The sequence below is a fragment of the Mesoplodon densirostris genome, chromosome 15, assembly GCF_025265405.1.
Source record: "Mesoplodon densirostris isolate mMesDen1 chromosome 15, mMesDen1 primary haplotype, whole genome shotgun sequence".
Taxonomy (NCBI): Eukaryota; Metazoa; Chordata; class Mammalia; order Artiodactyla; family Ziphiidae; genus Mesoplodon; species Mesoplodon densirostris.
The window spans coordinates 8,866,991-8,888,118 of NC_082675.1; the positions used below are offsets into that span (position 1 = coordinate 8,866,991).

The following is a 21,128-nucleotide window of genomic DNA, read 5'->3' on the forward strand; positions in this document are numbered from 1 at the left end:
TGTTCACAAGATTTAAAATTTGCTTTCATGTCTGGTTTGGGCAGTAGATGCTGGGCAGGGCTGGCAGGAGGAAAGGATTTGTGCCCTATTTTCCAAATGCTCCCCCTGATGGAACATAGGGATGATGGGATTAAGAGAGGGAACATATGTTTTTTGTTTTATTGTTGTGTTTATTTAATTTAAAAATTAGTTATTAGGCTTCCCTGGTGGCGCAGTGGTTGAGAGTCCGCCTGCCGATGCAGGGGACACGGGATCGTGCCCTGGTCCGGGAGGATCCCACGTGCCGCGGAGCAGCTGGGCCCGTGAGCCATGGCCACTGAGCCTGCGCGTCCGGAGCCTGTGCTCCGCAACAGGAGAGGTCGCGACGGTGAGAGGCCCGCGCACCGCAAAAAAAAATAAAAAAATAAAAATAAAAAATAAAAATTAGTTATTGGGAGTTCCCTGGAGGTCCCGTGGTTCGGATTCGGCGCTTTCACTGCTGTGGCCTTGGGTTCAATCCCTGGTCAGGGACCTAAGATCCTGCAAGTGAGGAGGCGTGGCCAAAACAAAAAATTAGTTATTAAGTGAAAAGTAACACCTGCAAAATAGATTGAAGATCGATTCTCCTTCCTTCCTCCTCCCCAGAAACTGTTACAACTACCAGCTTCTTATGTCTTGCAGAGAACATTTTAAGAGGAAACTTTTAGGCTGATTCATGTTAGAAGGTGACAGAAGTTAAAATATGACTGATCTTTTATTATCCCACTATAGTAAGCAGTTGCCCTCTGAGGGAGAAACTACAGCTAGATTTAGATTGGACGGACTTTCATTATTTGTCTTAAGGAATGCACAAATGATCCCTATTAAAAAGAGGTACCAATTTAAGTCTTTGTCCAAACAGACCTAGTTAAACTTCATCTTTTCTTATCAGGCCATCTTTTTCTCCCCCCCTAATAAATGGACAATAATGTAGAGATGGGGATTCTGGGGTTTGGATTTAGGGTTAATTCCGTCCAGATTTTTCATAACTATGACTATAATAATTCTGATGTTTCCAGGACATTCTAATTTTTAAATTGTCTTCTTAACTACCTGCACGCTTGTCAGACCATGGGTTCTGATTTGGGGCATGGAGAACATGCTTTAACAGTGTGAGGTTGGTGCTTTTGACATAGGCTTACACAGTCTTGTATTTGCTTTTCTTTGGTCTCCACGTTCTTTCCAACAAATTTGGGTTAACAAAAGGTAAAGGCTTTAAACAAGCTGTAGCAGAAATGCCTGACCCCATGACCAGGCAAAATGAAGCAGGTTCAGGCCTCAAGAACTCACTCACAGGCTGCCAGTAAGGGGTGGATGAAAACGGGGCTACCTGCAGATCCTGAGAACAAAATGATGAAAACATGTTTACAACATGGAAACAGAAATTGAAGTGGGGGAGGAGAGAGCAGTGCCCTTCAGTGGTACCATGAGGTCAGCTCACTTCCATTTTATTTTATTTTTATTTTTTGCGGTACGCGGGCCTCTCACTGTTGTGGCCTCTCCCGTTGCGGAGCACAGGCTCCGGACGCGCAGGCTCAGCGGCCATGGCTCACGGGTCCAGCCGCTCCGCGGCATGTGGGATCCTCCCGGACCGGGGCACAAACCTGTGTCCCCTGCATCGGCAGGCGGACTCTCAACCACTGCGCCACCAGGGAAGCCCACTTCCATTTTCTGAGGCTCTTTGTTTACAGAAAAATGAAGAATTAAGTTCTTCATTTAATATTTAACAAATTCTTTCAACAAATTCATTTTAACCCCAAGGTTAAAATGCCATGTAAATGTGCCATTACAAGATGATTGGATTTATTAAAAGCCAACTAATAAAACTGCAGTGAGATACCACCACACAATTATTAGAATAGCTAAAAATGAAATTGAAAACAAAGCTGACCATACCAAGTTTTCACGAGCATGAGAAGCAACTGAAGTCTCATACACTGTTGGTGGGCATGCAGAAGGTACGTCGCTTTGGGAAAAGGTTGGGAAGTTTCTTATAAATCTGAAGTAGGCAGGTTTTTTATAAATCTGAAGTTTCTTATAAATCTCATTCCTAGGTATGCACCCAAGAGAAATGAAAATCACACAAAATCTGTATGTGAATGTTTATAGTGGCTTTATTTGGAATTGCCAAAAACTGGAAAAACTTAAAATCCTTCAACTTGTGAATGAATGAAGCAATCGTGGTATATCCATTATGGAATACTTGTCAGCAATAGAAAGGAGTGGATTGAAAGAAACTCTTGCATATATGGCCAAATTATTTTTTAACAGTGGTGTTAGGACTATATAAGGGGGAAAGGACAGTCTCTTCAACAAATGGTGTTGGGAAAACTGGATATCCACATGCAAAAGAATGAAATTAGACCCTTACCTATTGCCAAATACAAATATTAACTCAAACTAGATTGAAACTATTAAATTCCTAGCAGAAAACATAGCAGAAAAGTTTCAGGACATTGGATTTGGCAATGATTTCTTGGATATAACACCAAAAGCACAGGCAACAGTGGGACTACATCAAACTTAAAAACTTCTGTGTGTCAAAAGACACAATCAACAGAGTAAAAGGCAACCTATGGAATGGGAGAAAAATAATTGCAAATCACGTATCTGATGAGGGGTTAATATCTAGAATATATAAGGAACTTCTACATCTCAAAAACAATAACAAAAACCCAATTAAAAATTGGGCAAAAAACCTGACTAGACATTTCTCCAATGAAGATATACAAATCGCCAATAGGCACAGGAAAAGATACTTGATATCACTAATTATTAGAGAAATGCAAATCAAAACCACAATGAAACATCACCCCACACTCCTCTGGATGTATGTTCTAGAGATCTGTTGCACAACAATGTGAAAACACTTAACACTGCTGACCTGTACACTTAAAAATGATTAAGATGGTGTTTAATGGTATGTGGGTTTTTTTACAATAATAATAATAATAAAAGTAATAAAAGAAACACCCCTTTCTTCAGCTGCCGCTAAGGTGCTCGGTCCTTCCGAGGAAGCTAAGGCCGCCTTGGGGTGAGGCCCTCACTTCATCCGGTGACGAGCCCCCTCCTAGCACTGGCCCGTACCATGGCCTCCGTCTCAGGGCTCATCTGCCTCTACTTGGCCTCATCCTGCACGACAATGAGGTGATGGTCACCCAGGATAAGATCAATGCCCTCATTAAAGCACTGGTGTAAATGTTGAACCTTTCTGGCCAGGCTTGTTTGCAAAGGCTTTGGCCAATGTCAACATTGGGAGCCTCATCTGCAGCGTGGGAGCTGGTGGACCTGCCCCAGCAGCTGGTGTTTCCCCAGCATGAGATCCTGCCCCCTCCACCACTGCTGCCACAGCTGAGGAGAAGAAAGTAGAAGCAAAGAAAGAAGAATCTGAAGAGTCCGATGATGACATGGGCTTTGGTCTTTTTGACTAAACATCTTTAGTAACATTGTCAATAAAAAGCTGAGCTCTTAAAAATAAATAATAATAATGAAAGAAACAGACTGTTGATATATGCAATGTGGATAAATCTCAAAGGCATTAGGTTAAGTGAAAGAAGCCAGGCTCAAAAGGCTACATACTGTATGATTCCATCCATGTGACATTCTGGAAAAGGGAAAACCACAGGGACAGAAAATAAGTAGGTCAATGTCTTACAGGGCTGGGACAGTAGGAGGGGCTGACTATAAAGGAGCATGAGGGAAATTTTCTCCCTGGTAAAATTGTTCTGTATCTTGATTATGGTTGTGGTTACATGACTGTATGTGTTAGTTAAAATCATAAAACTTTATACCAAAAAAACTGTACATTGGTGCATGAGAAAACCTGTATATAAAAAACTGTATGTAAAAATTTATACTGTATATAAATTATCCCTCAATAAAACTGACTAAAAAGAAATGTGGAGTAAATGTGAAAAAATGTTAAATCTGAATGATCTCAGTGCAGTGTACAGTGGTCTTTTTTGTACCTTTTATTGTGATTGAAATGTTGCAATCTGAAAATAATTTTTAAAGTTATTCTTTTTTAAAGTATCTTTTTTTAAATTTATTTTATTTTTGTCTGCGTCGGGCCTTTGTGCTGCACGCGGGTTTTCTCTAGTTGCGGCAAACGGGGGCTACTCTTCATTGCAATGCACGGGCTTCTCATTGTGGTGGCTTCTCTTGTTGCTGAGCATGGGCTCTAGGCGTGTGGGCTTCAGTAGTTGTGGCACACGGGCTCTGTAGTTGTGGCTTGCGGGCTCTAGAGCACAGGCTCAGTAGTTGTGGCGCATGGGTTTGGTTGCTCCACGGCATGTGGGATCTTCCTGGACCAGGGATCGAACCCATGTCCCCTACATTAGCAGGCGGATTCTCAACCACTGCACCACCAGGGAAGCCCTTTAAAGTTATTCTTAAGAACCCAATTAGTTGGGACTTCCCTGGTGGCACAGTGGTTAAGAATCCGTCTGCCAATGCAGGGGACATGGGTTTGAGCCCTGGTCTGGGAGGATCCCAGATGCCATGGAGCAAACAAGCCCGCGAGCCACAACTATGGAGCCCGTGTGTCACAACTACTGAAGCCCGCGTGCTTAGAGCCAGTGCTCCGCAACAAGGGAAGCCACCGCAACGAGAAGCCGGCGCACCACCACAATGAAGAGTAGCCCCCGCTCACCACAACTAGAGAAAGCCTGCATGCAGTAACGAAGACTCTAACGCAGCCAAAAGTAAAAGTAAATAAATACATTAATTAATTAATTTTTAAAAAGCCGATTAGTTTATTCAGACTTCAGTATGGTCCAATAATAGGATGCAAGTTTACAGTTGTCTGGTAAACAAAGAATTGTTTCATTCCTGTCAATGCATGTCTGTGACGGTATTTATTACTTCATTTTCAGAAAAGGTCAAACTTGTAAATTTGAGACCTTTCAAGAATGTGAAGTCTGCTCAAATAGCCCTTCTGCCCCCATAATGTTTCAGAAAACATTTGAAGAACAAGAATAGTATCTGGTGGTTGACTAGGCATGTGGGAAATGCAAGGAGCAGAGAAGCTGGGGATTATTTTCTTCTGGGTGTTGATTTAGAAATGAATTACTGGACGGTTCACTTCAGTCAAAACAATAGAGTCAGTCCTTTCTCCTCACACAGGCTTCATCTCCTGTCATTCTAAGAAATCCCTTTATAAAGCCTAATGATTCTGCCTCCCTATTTGTAAAATATTTGGCTCAGATGAATAAAGATGGGTGTATATACTTAATCATAGGCAAAACTGCATACTTAATTTTAGACAGATTAGAAGCCACGACTTTAGCAATAATAATAACAACAATAATAGTCAACTCACCCCAAACCACACCAAAGACCAAGACAGAGGGGTTATCACTGCTATATGAAGTCAGACTCAGCTATTTTCCACCCAGCTACTCCTGTCTTTGGTTTTTCAAGCTCCTCACATGCGGCAGCTTCCAAGTGCAGAATTCCAAAAAGCTGAAATTGTCTTGATTCCTCCCAACGTTGGCACAGGCTATAAGGAATTGAGAATGCCAATAATCCTAGAGAAACAGATGGACATTTTAGGTCACAAACATTTACGCACAACGCAAATGCTGCAGTTTTGGACAAAATATGGAAATAGATCTTGGCCCTTCTTTGTGTCCTTCCATCTTAATGAGGGAACCTGCCAAGGCCAGGGGACAAGGAAGGGAGAAAGGATCCTTTGGGTTGAAAGATGAAAAAAAAACTGGCAGAAAGGAGTCAGCTGTGAAATGAAAAGTTTCAATGTTCCCAAGGTTTGCAAAATGGATCTGAGCTGATGAAGCCCTCATCTTGACTGTGTAAAATGTCATAAAATTACTTTTGGGCCACCTACGGAGTGTTTGAGATTGAACCAGAAGGGGTGGTGAGATTATTTCCCAAACCATAAACTCGAAAATGTTAGAACTGACGGTCACTTTATCAAAATTTAATCCAAGAGACTAAAATTTCAAAACAGAAAATAGGACAACATGATTGACAGATATTAAGGTCTAGAAAAGAAAGTAGAGGGCTGGAAGTAAAGAGAAGATTGAAAAACAAGTCATCCTGGATTTAGAAGTTATGAGATGAAGGTTTGGAAAATAATAGTTTGGTTTTTTTAAAGGAAAACGTTACATACAAGCGTTATTAAAAGTGGTCCAGAATTTCAGGTGGATGTTAAAACAATCCTTTGTAGAAAAGAATTGGAAATATCTGTATTACACATTAGATCCAGTTATATTTTATACACTTTCTCTGGAATGCCATAGGAAGGTGCTAAAGATGTCATTTTGATGATTTAGCTTTGCTGTATAAAATTTAATAAACTAGGTATATATACTATTTTGGCATTCTTCTTTTTTTAAAATTTTAATTAATTTATTTATTTAGTTTTGGCTGCGCCGTGGCTTGTGGGATCTTAGTTCCCCAACCAGGGATGGAACCCAGGCCCCCAGCAGTGAAAGCGCCGAGTTCTAACCACTGGACCGACAAGGAATTCCCTTGGCATTCTTCTGAATAGGAAAAATGTGTTTCTTGAATAATTACCATGATACGTTTAAGTATTTTCACATTCACTTCTGAATTGTAAGGAGATTAAGTATCAAAGATATAGCCAACATACCTGGGCTGGAATACTTCTATAAATATGGCAGCATAGAACTGAGGGGCTTCCCTGAGTCTTGTGGTCTTCAATTCATTTTGTAGAGTTACAGTAGATTTGCTTTGTTTTTTCCTTTTAACACCTATAAATCATTCTACTTAATTTTTGTCAATTTTTTTTGTCTGTAGAAAAAGTTATTAAGTTTTCATCTGTCCCCCTTATCACAACACAGTGAACAGAAGTTATCTGGAGACTTCCTGGGATACAAGCCCTAGAGGTAGTTACTATCCCTGTCATACAGATAAGAAAGCCGAGGCTCAGAGAGCCTAAGTGGGCTAAAACAAAAACGGCAAAGAAAGTGTCGACAGGTGTATGAGAAAATTCAAGGACAGTGATGTCATCTCTGCTCCTTCAAAAAGCCCTATTTAGTAGCTTTAGGAGAGTGGGTCCCAAAATTTCTGTCCCCCCCCACTGGTTGTGTTAGGACATTTGTTAAAAATGTTGATCCCTGGACCCTGCCCTAGGCTTATTGATTCAGAGTCCCCTGAGGTGGAACCTGGAAATCCGCATTTTTTTTTTTTTTTTTTTTTGGTACGCGGGCCTCATCACCGCTGTGGCCTCTCCCGTTGCGGAGCACAGGCTCCGCGGCCATAGCTCACGGGCCCAGCCGCTCCGTGGCATGTGGGATCCTCCCGGACCGCGGCACGAACCCGTGTCTCCTGCATCGGCAGGCGGACTCTCAACCACTGCGCCACCAGGGAAGCCCCTAAATCCACCTTTTTTAAACAAGTACCGCAGTCCGCTTGGAAACCACATGCGAGATTCACAAGCCCCAGGTGTGCACGGGCTTCACACTGCCCTAGGCCCTCGTCCCACAGTCCCGCCCCTCTCCCCGCCCCCATCCCCGCCTCTCGCGGCTGCCCCGCCCAGGCCCCGCCCCCGCCCTCCGCCCGCCTCGCCCAGGCCCCGCCCCCGCCCTCCGCCCCCAGTCTCTCGCGCCCTCTCGCGACCCTTCCCGTGATGCCCCGCACCCAGCCGCCGCGGTTGCCAGGTAGCGCGCGGTCCTTGGCTGCTAGCTGCGCGGGTTTCCGCTGGGTGATGGGGCTGCGGGATCTCCCGTCACTCCTGCTCTTGCTCCTGGACTGCTGGGCCTCCGTGAGCGCTCAGGCCGGGGACGCCCCAGTGGTGACGACGGAGGCCCTGAGCTCCACGAAGCCAACCCCGACGACTTTCCGACCTGCTGTATCTCCTAGGCCCCATGAAACCCCCAGGGCTCCCAGGCCCTCCTCCAGCTCCAGGCCCACCCCGGTCACGGACGGTGGGTACCAAGTGCCAATTCTTGGGGATCTACAGTGATCCAGACTGCGGGGGGTGGTAGCCCGGGTGAGGATGTAATAATAATGGTAGTTAACGTTTATTGACCACTTATTGTGTGCAGGCATTGCTAAGTGTTTCATAGGCATTAATTCTCTCAACAACCGTTAGAGGTAGATGTTATTATTCACTGTCAGACAGATGAGAAAACCGAGGCTCAGAGAGCCCAAATGGGACAATATAAAAAGCTTTGAAAGTACTTGCAGTGGTCTTGGACAACATTAACGCTAAAGGTGATAATGAATGAATACTTGCTTGCAGCTTTGCAGCTGAACACAAAATTAAATCGAAAGTTTGTAGACAGTTGTGGGAATTCAGTGCATAGGATACGTTGAACTTTTCACTTATCAAAAAGAGACGCAAAAAGTCTAGTTTACTGAAAGTGACTAGGTAAAGGACCCCGTCTGTTGACTTGAATTATAAGAACCCAGGATTCCTCCTGTGTTGAGTTGGAGGTGGGAAGTTATGGGGTGAGGGGTTATATCCACTTCTTAAGATTCATCTTTAGGGATATTTAACATATTTCTCAGAAAGTGATCTAATCCTTGAGTCACAGATTTGGTGACTATTTAGTAATCTGATTTGACATGGATGACTTCAGGGGATAGCTGTGACTCCAAGATAGAGTGCAAACTTTTGTGAATATGCATTTTTCTGGGGTGAGAGTTCATAGCAGTGAGTAGTTTGTCAAAGGGGTTTGTGATCTCAAAAAAATCCCTTTTAAGTCCTCTGACTGTAACTCCAGTAGGTATGCGGTATTTTTTATCCCTTCTTAAGAGAAAAAGATCTTTTCTTAAATTGAGTAAGGTTCAGTATTAGTAGACGGAAAAGTCATCATTGGCTGACATTCTGAACTCTAGGACTTAACTTCAGTTACTGAACCATTATTTCTCCTTTATAAGTTATGAGTAGTCCTAAGAAAAAGTACAGAGAGATATATTTGCTATTTCAATATAAAAAAAGCTTTGTTTTATATCAAAACTATTTATTTGATGAATTAGTAGGGAAGTTAAGTGATAAATTGGGACAGAATACAGCAGAGTATTCAATATCTGAAATTCTCTAAGATTTTTTGGATTGAGTTGTCTTTTATCCATGTAAATATTTCATCTGTTAATGCACTTTCTCCCCAAAATGAAGCTGTTCATGAACCATCATTAATAGGTGTTCAGGGCTGTTTTTCCAAAATGGGAGGATGAATTTACACTTTCCTTCGTCTTTTTTTTTTTTTTTTTTAATTTATTTATTTATTTATTTATGGCTGTGTTGGGTCTTCATTGCTGTGCACGGGCTTTCTCTAGTTGCGGCGAGTGGGGGCTACTCTTCGTTGTGGTGCGCGGGCTTCTCATTGCCGTGGCTTCTCTTGTTGTGGGGCATGGGCTCTAGGCATGTGAGCTTCAGTAGTTGTGGCACATGGGCTCAGTAGTTGTGGCTCACGGGCTCTAGAGCGCAGGCTCACTAGTTGTGGCACACGAGCTTAGTTGCTTTGCGGCATGTGGAATCTTCCCGGACCAGGGCTCGAACTCGTGTCCCCTGCATTGGCAGGCGGATTCTTAGCCACTGCACCACCAGGGAAGTCCCTTTCCTTCGTCTTTTTAAAGGGCCTCTGTTTAGACCTGTGCAAGTAATGATAATAAATGACAGCTGGCATTTATTAACTGCTTACTGTGTAGCAGCCCCTGTGCTAAGCATTTCATCTGTGATGTATCTCATTTAATCCTTATAACGTTAGGATGTTGGGTTATTCCCATTTTTCATGTTAGTGAATTACTTGCCTGATTTTAGGTCACACCCTGGGTACATGTTGTAGCAGGAGACTGAGTCAGAGTGGAGAACTGGGCAGCCGTTTGCAGAATGGGTTACAGGTGGAAGAGAAGGATGATAACTTTCATCTTGAAGTGAGCTCTGTTCATTAGTACCCTGTAGACGTGAAGAGGCTTGGGAGAGCAGCTGAGTGCTACTTAGACCCTGGGAGTGCTCAACAGATACTTGTTGGCTGATTAAGTATACTCACATGGATAGAGACCTTTTTTTTTTTTCCTAAGTAGAGTTATTAAACACTATTGCTTTGTCCCTAGTAGTCTTATAGCTACCTACCTACAAAGGCTTTAAGTTTTGTAAAACAAATCAACATTAATTTTGAACACATAAGGCAGGGTGCCTCAACACTTCTGAGCACACAAAGGAGTCCTTGGCTAGAGGGAAACATTGTAAAATAATTCATAAATGCAAATAAGAATGTTGTATGTATTGTCTACCAGCATTTGCTTGAGATCCCTTTTTAAAATTTGTTTGTGCATGAAATCCTTTTTCAAAAAAAGAAAACATTACAGGTAAGATTGAAGCACTGATCTTATTCCCTCCCTTCCAGCAGTAATTAAACTACCATGAGTTCAGTATTTATCATTCTCATGCTCTGCTATCTCTTTAAAGGTTTTTTGCCCCCCTGTTTGACAGACTAAAATAGGGAATTAAAAATCCAGGTAGTTATCATTATTAAGAATTAAAATTTGCTAAGTGGGGCTTCCTACCTCTTCCCATGCTTTTTTTTGGGGGGGGGGGCGGGGGTGGGTACCCGGGCCTCTCACTGTTGTGGCCTCTCCCGTTGCGGAGCACAGGCTCCGGACGCGCAGGCTCAGCGGCCATGGCTCACGGGCCCAGCCGCTCCGCGGCATGTGGGATCCTCCCGGACCGGGCCACAACAAACCCACCTGCATCGGCAGGTGGACTCTCAACCACTGTGCCACCAGGGAAGCCCTTCCCATGCTTTTATTGTCTGAATTACGAAAGATATTTCTAGGATCCCAAGTACAAAGAACTTGAGCCAGTTTGATTCTTGGCCAATAGCCTGTGAATGTGGGCTCAGCTTCAAAGCTGCAGTTGACGTCTGAGAGGAACAAGATAGAGAACGCTGATTCTCGGCAGCCTTAAGTGGGCCCTTCCTCTGAATTGGAATCTCCGGAGGAGGGGCTCAGGAGTCTGCAGTGTTAAACTGGTGGTTCTTTTGGTTAGGCAAGTGATCTACCGTGCTGGTTCTTAAACTTTTTAATTATCAGCATCACCTGGAAAGTTTTTGAAAAACAGGTGTCTGATTTCATAGTTAGCTACCAAATCAGAGTCTAGGTAGAACACAAACAGAACTTTCCAGGTGAGTCAGATGATTAGCCACTTTGGGGAAACCTTGGATGGAGGAGTGCTCAAACTGACTTATTTTCACTTCACAAATTTCCCCCAAAGTGCAATAGGAAAAATAAAATGGACCTTCTGTATGAGATGGATTTTTGGTACCTTGCAGTGGCAGGGGGCCAGTCGCTACCTGTTGATTGTGACGCTCTGCACCCCACCTCTCTTGTTTCTGTAGTTGCTGCTCTGTGTGTCTGTGACTTGTCTCCAGCACTGTGTGATGTCAACTGCTGTTGTGATCCTGATTGCAGCTCCGTGGATTTCAGTGTCTTTTCTGCCTGCTCAATCCCAGTTGTCATGTAAGTTTGTGACACATGCAGGTTTGATAAAATTGGACCAAGGTTATAAAATTTGGGGACAGAAAGCGAAAACTCCCCCAGGCTGAAAAATGCAAACCTGATTTTCTGAATTTTGCATCATTGGAATGCTGTCCAAACCAATATGTAGAAGAGTGTCTATCCCTTATTTGCATCCAGCCAGATGATAGCTCAGGCAAAAGAGAAGAGAGAGTGTACTTTTTACAAACGGTATAATGAAATCTCTGTGTTCAGATATTGAATTACGTTTCACTGTGATTTGTAAACAGATAAGGTGTCACATTTCTGTATCTGTGAATTAGTCTCATGTATAGCCTAGGGTGAAAAGTACAGTTTAATTTTACAGCTTTTGTTGTAGACATAATACTTGTAACAAAAAATTAAGTAGATAGGAAAGCTTTGTTTATACATTTCTGATGGACGAATCTACCAGGAATTCTCACAGTTCACATTGTCTAGAAGAATAATGGAAAATGACATTCCCAGTCGATTATAAGGTAAAGAAATAATCTCTTCTGATTTATCTGCTTCTCATAATTCAGATAAAATAGCAGCACTTAGGAGAGGTTAATTTATTCAGGATGGGACCAATTTATTATTCAGAGATAGCTAATTTACATTTAGTCTTGTATCAAGTTTTAGCGATTGAAACTTGATAGGTTGAATGCTTTTTGGACGTGTGATGTGTTTTTCCCATGGGAAATTTTATTGACCAATGGGAAATTGAATCTACTTCTGATATTGTAAAAATGCTTGGAGCATGGGGTGTTGTAGTCAGATTATTTTTCTGGCTAGCTGGACTATATTGTGGTTCAGTCTTTGTTGAAAATCATTCTGTTTTCCTGTCTTAGTAAGTACCAGGAGCCTGAGAGTGAGGTATCTGCTCCGATTTGAGATCATTATTTAGAATGTAATTGTTTAAAAAAAATTAGCCAGTACTGTAATTTTAGATATAGACTGTTTAGAATGGGGGTCAGCCAGCTTTTTTCTGTAAAAGGCCACATAATAAATAAGCTTTGCAGGCCATAATGGTCTCTGTTGCAACTTCTCAACTCTGCCATTGTTGAGCAAAAGCAGCATTGACAATATGTAAATGAATGGGCACGACTACGTTTCAGTAAAACTTATTTACAAAATTAGGTGTGGTTTGTGGACCTCATGGTTTAGAAGTTAGTGCCCTCAGGAGAGGACCTCAGAATTTTTTGTTAGTTTTGCTTGTGACTTTCTCCTGAATATGAAGTGTAGAAATACTGAAATCAAAACTAATAGTCCTAATTAGTTGTGTGTTCTTGTTATGTAGATTCCAACTCATAAAAAGTTTATTTACACTTGCTGAACTGTCATCAGCTAGTCCTATCATCCAATAACTTGTAAATTTATTGTTAAGATTATTGGATTTATGTCTGTTTTCCTCATTAGATGTAAGCTTCTTGAGAGTAAGAATTATCTTTTATATACCATTTACCACTAGTGCCTAGCACAGCTCCTGCCACATAGTTGGCCCTCATTAAAAATGAGTTAAATGGATGAATGAATTTCTCCCCTCCACCCCTAACTGACCCTCAAGTATCCCCTTTTGACTTTCTCTACCCAGGCAGAAACCCAGGCCAGAAACCTGGAGGCTACCTTGACTCCTGTCTCTTCCTTGCCTTCTCACATCTAAAGCCATCTTTCACATCTCACCATGCCTTTCTTGAGCCCTCCTGTGTGCCAGTACCAGGGATTTAAAGATGAGTTAGACATGGTCCTGCCTTCAAAGAGCTCATGAGTAAGGGAGACAGATGAGTGGATGGCAGTTTCTGCCCCAGACACTAGGAGAACTCAGAGGAGTGGCATCTAACCCAGACAGTGGGAGTAGGGAGGTCTTTCTAGAAAATAACTGAGCTGGGTTCTGAAGAACAAGTAGAAGTTGGCCAGCACGGAATCAGGAAGGGCATTCCAGGCCGAGGGAGCTGCATGGGGGTGAAGGAGTACAGTCTGTTGCCTTAACTGCAGGTAACTCAGCATGGCTAGGGAAGGGTGGAGCCAGAGGAGTGTGGGGAATGGCAGGGGTCAAATTCTGAGGGGCCTTGTGTGTATGCTGAGGGGTTTGGATTTCTCCTGAATTCTTCAGGGGGCCGGGAAGTGAGGTGATCAGATTCCCAACTTAATAAATTCAGCAGCAGCATGGACAGTAGATCACAGAGGCCAGGCCTGGTAACAGGGAACCAAGCAGGAAGCTATTGCAGATGAGGATTAATAGGTGCCCTCTCTTTTACCCCTGAAGGTTGTGACAGTGGGACTAAAGAGAAATGTACGGATGTGATACTGATTCACTGCACAGGATTGGAGAGCTGCCTGACTCGAAGGGGAGGGGTGAAGAGTCCCATTCTGCTGAGTTGTCTTTTACGATCGCCCTCATATTTATCCATTCCTACTTCCTTCCTCTTCAAAAGCTCACACCTCAACTTATCACTCACTTGCTAAAGAACCTTCAAAAACTCTCATTACCTACAGAATCCATAACCTGGATTCATATCCATCCCAGCCTCTTTCAGATCTTATTTCCTACTAACCCCATCTGGTATCCACCATCCAGCCCACCTTTGGTACTCTGTTTTCCAGGTACCATCAGTACATTACCTATCCTTGGCCAATGCCATTCTTGTACTTGGATTAGTGTCCCATTCCCTTTCTGTCTAATTCCTACTCATCCTTTAAGGCCCAGTAGGACTCATAGATTTTTCAGTGCTGAATCTTTTCTTATTACTACTACTCACGGTTTTTCGAAAATATTCTTTATGCCTATGATAACAACTGATATACCATTAGAACTATACATTTGGAGAGCATTTGGAAAAGAGACCAGCTACAAAATAAATCAATACCCCAGCAGTAAACATTCAAAAAATATAATGGAAATGGATTCTATTCATAACACCAGTAGAAATTTAACATAGTTAGAATTAAACTTAACTATTCAGAATTTTTGTGAAGAAATACTTCAAAATATAGTGAGACATAAAACATTTGAATAACTGGAGAGATACAGTCTGTGTAGTGGGATGGGAAGAATCATTACTTATACATTTCAATTCATTATAATGTAATTCTAGTCAGATGGGAGAGGGATAATGTGTCAAAATGATTCTAAAATTCATCTGGAAGAATAAACAGAACAGCCAAGACATTATTGAATAAGAAGAGCTACTAGGTTTAAAACAGTTGTAACACTATAATAATAAAAATAATGTGTATTAATTCAAGACAGATTAGTAGGTCATTGGAAGAGAATAGAAAGGCCAAAAATCAGTTGTGTGTACTGATTTTACACCAGCTAATTTTTTTAAAAAATATTATTTTTTTTCTACTTATGTATTTAATGTAAATATGGTATTTCATCTCTGTGGAGTAAAGGTTGGATCATTCAGTAAATGATGTAGGATGATTATTTAAAAACAAAAAACATTAGGTTCCTGCTTCATAGCATTACATCGAAGTAAATTACCAAGAGATAAAAACGTTAAAAAAAATTAATGAGCAAATGAAAAATATAGGTAAACATTTATTAATCTTGGGTTAGGGAATATCTTTTAAGCATAAACCCAAAGGCAAACTATAAAAGAAAAGATTGACAACTTCATTATTTTAAAAAAAATCAGGTACTTCCCTGGTGGCACAGTGGATAAGAATCCGCCTGCCAATGCAGGGGACACAGGTTTGATCCCTGGTCCAGGAAGATCCCACATACCACGGAACGGCTAAGCCCGTGTGCCACAACTACCGAGCCTGCACTCTAGAGCCCGTGAGCCACAACTACTGAGCCTGCGTGCTGCAACTACTGAAGCCCATGCACCTAGAGCCCGTGCTTGGCAACAAGAGAAGCCACTCCGATGAGAAGCCCGTGCACCACAACGAAGGGTAGCCCACATTCGCCACAAGTAGAGAAAGCTCACATGCAGCAATGAAGACCCAACGCAGCCAAAAAAAAGAAAAAAAAAATATATATGGGTTCTTATAAGTCAATGAGTAGACAAACGTTCTAATAAAAAATGGTCAACTTACTGAAGAATAAATACCAGTGAGCAGTAACTATATGGAAAAATATTTAACCTCACTAGTAAAGAAAATTCAAATTTAAACAATGAGATGGCAGGCTTTTGTCCATGAAATTGGCAAAGGGTAAAAACTGAATGATGATATCCAATCTTGGCAAGAGTACAGGAAATACACGCTCTTATTACTACAGCATTGGTGAGGATGCATCTTGCCTTTCTGGAAGGCGATCTGGCAGTATGTCTCAGAAGCCTTAAATTATGTGTGCCTAGCTTTTGACCCAGCAATTCCACTTCAGGAGATATGGCCTAAAGAAATAAATGGCGATATTAATAAAAATGTATGTACAAGGATGTCATTATAGCATTATATATAATCGGGGAAAATTAGAAACAGCCTAGATCAACAGTAGAGGATTGGTTAAAAAAATTGGGAGTATCTTAATAAATTGGTATACAATGAAGCTATTTAGTATAATAATACAAAAACATATTTGATGATATGGGAAATATTGGGCACTATATATTAAGTGAAAAAAGCCTTAAAGCAGTATGTAATATGATCTCATTTTTGTTATATCTCTATGCCATATCTGTATTAGTATCAAATAGATTAGTGTTTGTTAAGTCTGGGATTGGTTGAAGACTTATCTATACTGTAACTTCTAAGCCCTGAAACTTCCAGATGACGTTACATTTTCTCATTCTCACAATCCTTTGTGAAAACAGCTTTATTCTAAAGACTAGGAATTTTGGATCCATTCTGGGTACTTATAAACAATCTGAAGTTCTGCAAAATTTTATGTAATTGATTCTGTCAGAGTTTGCAAGGTTCATTTACATCAAAATTATACTCTGATCTATATTCCATACTTGACAAGATTTTCTTAAAGGTGATTCTAGTTGTCTTCATATTTTCACTGTTAGAGGAAGAAGTTTAAAATGCCAAACAATTTAACACTGAATAAACTAAATAAAAGTGGATTCGATTCTAGCATCGCACTTTCATAAATATCCTCCATGTAGTTGTTAACATAGTACAGTGCAAACATCTGACAGTTTTAAAATAATCTTGCTAAGATTGTGTACATTTGCCTTAAAACTTTGTCTTATTATTTTTTTAATTTTCAGGGGTGATAGTCAGTTTTGTAGTCAAAAAGCAGCCATCTATTCATTGAATTTTACAGCAGACCCACCTCAGAGAGTATTTAAACTTGTTGACCAAATCAATCCATCTATTTTCTGCATTCACATTACAAACTGTAAGTATTTGATGGTGATATACTTTGTGAAACTCTGAAAATTTTTTTCTTTTATGGAAAAATGTCCCATTGTTAGATTTAAAGCAGTTATTCTGTGGCTTGGCTAGAGTTTATCTTGAGGCCATTCCACAGACAACTGCAAGTAACTTTATAAACCTGTGGCCATGCATGTTTTCTTTAATTGTGCTTGTGTAGTTATCTTTTGAAATCTCATACTTTATTTCAAAGCTGTTTATAATATGTAGACATGCATAGGAATCTAGATTTATTTAGGGGTGTGTGTGTGCGTGTGTGTGTGTGTGTGTGTGTTTTACTTTATTTCCTCCTGATTTAATAGTTGAGAATCAGGTTCAGCTTTGGTTTCACGTTCCCTTTTTCTCTTTTATTTTTACTAAGAATATTTGCATGAAAACAGGATCTTTATTTTTATCTGAGCATTTAGCTCAGTTAGGTGTCTAGTTCCAAAGTACATGTGAGTGTAAAATGTTATCAAGATATCGAAGATCAGAGACACATTTATGGTTTTATCAAACTTTATCGTCTTTTCAGAGTGTCTTTATATTTTGGTTTTGTTCCTTTGCACTTGAAAATTTAGGCGATTGCTCTGTGATTTGTAATCTGAGGTAATGACTGGTCAGTCATTGTCATGTTCTCTGACATAACAGGCCCAGTGAACATTACCAGCCTGTTCCCTCCTCCTCCCACCTCTCATGTACAGGGCACATTATCCTCCTGGGCTTTGGAGGTGGCTGTGTGAGGGTAGAAACTGGGTCTTTCATTCCCATAGCCATCTGGAGAGAGTTGCCCCTTAGAGGTTTATGCAGCAGATGCCTCAGTCCATGGGCCAGAGAAAGAGATTGATTATTATTGGTTTCTGTTGTGCTCTTTACCTGTAGGCTTTAGAAACTATTGCTTCCACAAAAGAGAAAGATCCTATTTATTTAATAAGATTCAAGAAATCTTGGGGAAAGTGAATATAAAAAGAGACACTTTAATGTCTTCACATCAGCCTTAACGCTACTGAAAGTTTTTCCAAAATACTATGTATGTTATATATACTATACATGTTATATTTTATACTGATCTAAAATGTTTTTTTCTAAAAACAGATAAACCTGCATTATCCTTTATTAATCCAGAAGTGCCTGATGAAAGCAATTTTGATAAATTGATGAAAACATCAGATGGTTTTTCATCGAATGCAGAATCAGATGTTTCCTTGACAACCAAACCGGATGCTCCAAATACTGCAAAATATGAGGTGAGCCAGGAACTTAAGTCCACTCATCCCGTCACAAATATCTTGTCTTTGTAAGTTAACTTTTCAGTTTGTTCCCAGTAAACGGGCTTTCCTGAGACATAGAATTCATATTATAAACTAAAAAACTTAATGTGCGTGCCTATAGATCAAAGATCATGAAAATTAAACTTGAGTAGTTGAATTCTAACAGGGTTTTGAGGCATTTATTCTGTGGTAAGCTTGCATTTGTCTCTGCAGAATTTTTTCTTCTTTTCCACCTCAAAAGATGCAGCAAAGTGCTTTTTTCTTTGCAAAAAAAAAAAAATTGCAAAAATTTGCAAAGATGCAAATTTTATGCATCTTCCCATGTCACTATAAAAGTTACCATTTCTTGAGAATTTCCCATGTGCCAGGCACTGTGCAGAGCTTTTCAGACTTTATTGCACACAACCCTGGGAAGGATATGTCATTGTCTCCATTTAAGTGATGAGGAAAACATAGGTATAGGAAGGAGCTAGTGTTGGAGCTATATTTTACTGGTACAAAGTATTCCTTCCATGGATGTGTCGTTATTTATTATTGAGTCATTCCACTATTTAGCAGACATTCGTTTCTAGTTTTTGCTATTGTAAATAATCCACAATAAACATTCCTATAGGTGTATATATATATATATATATATATATATATATATATATATATATATATATATATATATTTTTTTTTTTTTTTTTTTTTTGGCTGTGTTGGGTCCGTTGCTGTGCACGGGCTTTCTCTAGTTGCAGCGAGCAGGGGCTACTCTTTTTTTTTTTTTTGCGGTGCGCGGGCCTCTCACTGCTGTGGCCTCTCCCGTTGCGGAGCACAGGCTCCGGACGCGCAGGCTCAGCGGCCATGGCTCACGGGCCCAGCGGCTCCGTGGCATGTGGGATCTTCCCGGACCGGGGCACGAACCCGCGTCCCCTGCATCGGCAGGCGGACTCTCAACCACTGCGCCACCAGGGAAGCCCAGGGGCTACTCTTCATTGCGGCGCACGGGCTTCTCATTGCGGTAGCTTTTCTTGTTGCAGAGCATGGGCTCTAGGCACGTGGGCTTCAGTAGTTGTGGCACGCAGGCTCAGTAGTTGGGGCTTACGGCCCTGGAGCGTGCGGGCTTCAGTAGATGGGGCACATGGGTCAGTAGTTGTGGCTCTTGGGCTCTAGAGCGCAGGTTCAGCAGTTGTAGCACACAGGCTTAGTTGCTCTGTGGCACGTGGGATCTTCCTGGACCATGGATCAAACCCGTGTCCCCTGCATTGGCAGGTGGATTCTTAACCACCGCGCCACCAGGGAAGTCCCTAGATGCATATATTTTTGTCTGATTAAATCCTTAGGATATGCTCCTATAAACGGGTTAACTTGGTCAAAGTGAATGGGAATTAAAAATACCAATACCAGATTGCTCTCCAGAAAGACTGCAGGAATTTATACTCCCGGCTCTAGTGAAGGACGGGGCTTGTTTCCCCCTTGCTGGCGCCTGTGTCAGCTTCCTACATACCCTTCCAGTGGAATAGAAATAAAATTGCCTAGAATAAAAAAGCCTGCAAATGCAGTAACATGTACACAGAAACACACATCCTTAAAAGGAAAAGGGTGGGACAGCTAGAGGTAAGCTCCCTGCCGACAAGGACCACATCTGGTTTTTAATCACCCCTGTGTTCCCGGTGCCTGCAGTGCTGCCTGTCACATAGTAGGTGCGCAGTAAGTGTTGAAGGAACGCCTTCGTAACACCATGACAGCTGTTTTTTGTTCTGTTTTCAGTATGGGGTTTATCTGCAGACTTCACATTCATTTCTGAGATTTCCTTCTCCCCTTACATCATCTCTGTGCACCGATGATAATCCTGCAGGTAAGAGAGTGGGCAATTTTTTTCCTCTCTGCAAACAGAGTTTGTTCTTAGCTTATATTTATAGTAGTCATAATTAAACAGACTTCGTAACTAGAAACAGAGAGTCTTAGAGTTGAAAGAGGCCTCAAAGGTTGTATAGTTCAGTTTCCCACCCAGTGCCAGAATATTTCTACAACATGCAGTCACTGTTTGAGCACTTGCAGTGATGGGGAACTCACTACCTGTAACCAGCCCATTAAGTTGTTTAACTCTTCCAGTTGTTGGAAAGTTCTTTTTAAAAAAATATATTTATTTATTTGGCTGCAGCAGGTCTTAGTTGCAGCATGCAGGATCTTTTAGTTGCAGCATGCGGGATCTAGTTCCCTGACCGGGGATCGAACCTGGGCCCCCCTTCATTGGGAGCATGAAGTCTTAACCACAGGACCACCAGGGAAGTCCCTGTTGGAAAGTTCTTTCCTCACTGGAGCTAAAGTTTGTCAGTAGCTAACACTGATTAACTGTATGCTGGGTATTGTGTTAAGTGCTTGTATGTGTTTTTCCTTGTGATCCTTACAGTGATCCTCTAAGGGAGGGTGGTTTTCATTCTTTAGATGAGGAAACTGAGAAACATTCAGTTTCTTACTCAGGCGGTGGTGGAGCAGGGATACAACCCATGCAGCTGCCTCCCATGGGTCCTGCTTCTCCTTCAGGAGCATCATAGACTCCATGGAGTAACCCTCTTGGCAGTGGAAGGCAATAGGCCTGGCTCTCCAGTCCTTAGCCAGCCTCACTATGCAGAAACCTGCTAAGCAGTGGATGATAGTATGTGGCCTAATGAAGCAACACTTGCTACATGAAGGAAAATGTGTTCTATTGAATAGATGCTTAACCTTGCTCACACAAAGGAACAGTGTAAATTAAAACGAAACTGAGGGACTTTCCCTGGTGGCGCAATATTTAAGAATCTGCCTGCCAATGCAGGGAACACGGGTGTGAGCCCTGGTCCGGGAAGATCCCACATGCTGTGGAGCAACTAACCCCGTGCACCACAACTACTGAGCCTGCGCTCTAGAGCCCATGAGCCACAACTACTGAGCCCGTGTGCCACAACTACTGGGGCCCGCGTGCCTAGAGCCTGTGCTCTGCAACAAGAGAAGCCACCACAATGAGAAACCCGTGCACCTCACGAAGAGTAGCCCCCACTTGCCGCAACTAGAGAAAGCCTGTGGGCAGCAATGAAGACC

At 41.7% G+C, this 21,128-nt stretch overlaps 1 protein-coding gene and 1 pseudogene across 4 annotated transcripts in view; both read left to right on the forward strand.

The window, feature by feature from the left end:
* The first annotated feature begins 3,085 nt into the window (after positions 1–3,085).
* Positions 3,086–3,449, forward strand: LOC132503012 (large ribosomal subunit protein P1-like; annotated as a pseudogene).
* Positions 3,450–7,630: 4,181 nt separating this feature from the next.
* TCTN1 (tectonic family member 1) overlaps positions 7,631–21,128 on the forward strand; it is a 34,423-nt gene continuing 20,925 nt past the window's right edge. For all 4 annotated transcript variants that reach the window (XM_060118135.1, XM_060118137.1, XM_060118138.1 and 1 more), the window contains exons 1-5: positions 7,631–7,928; positions 11,346–11,466; positions 16,650–16,780; positions 17,890–18,041; positions 19,818–19,905. In XM_060118135.1, the coding sequence (XP_059974118.1) occupies positions 7,631–7,928; positions 11,346–11,466; positions 16,650–16,780; positions 17,890–18,041; positions 19,818–19,905 (790 nt within the window). The remainder of the gene's footprint in view (positions 7,929–11,345; positions 11,467–16,649; positions 16,781–17,889; positions 18,042–19,817; positions 19,906–21,128) is intronic.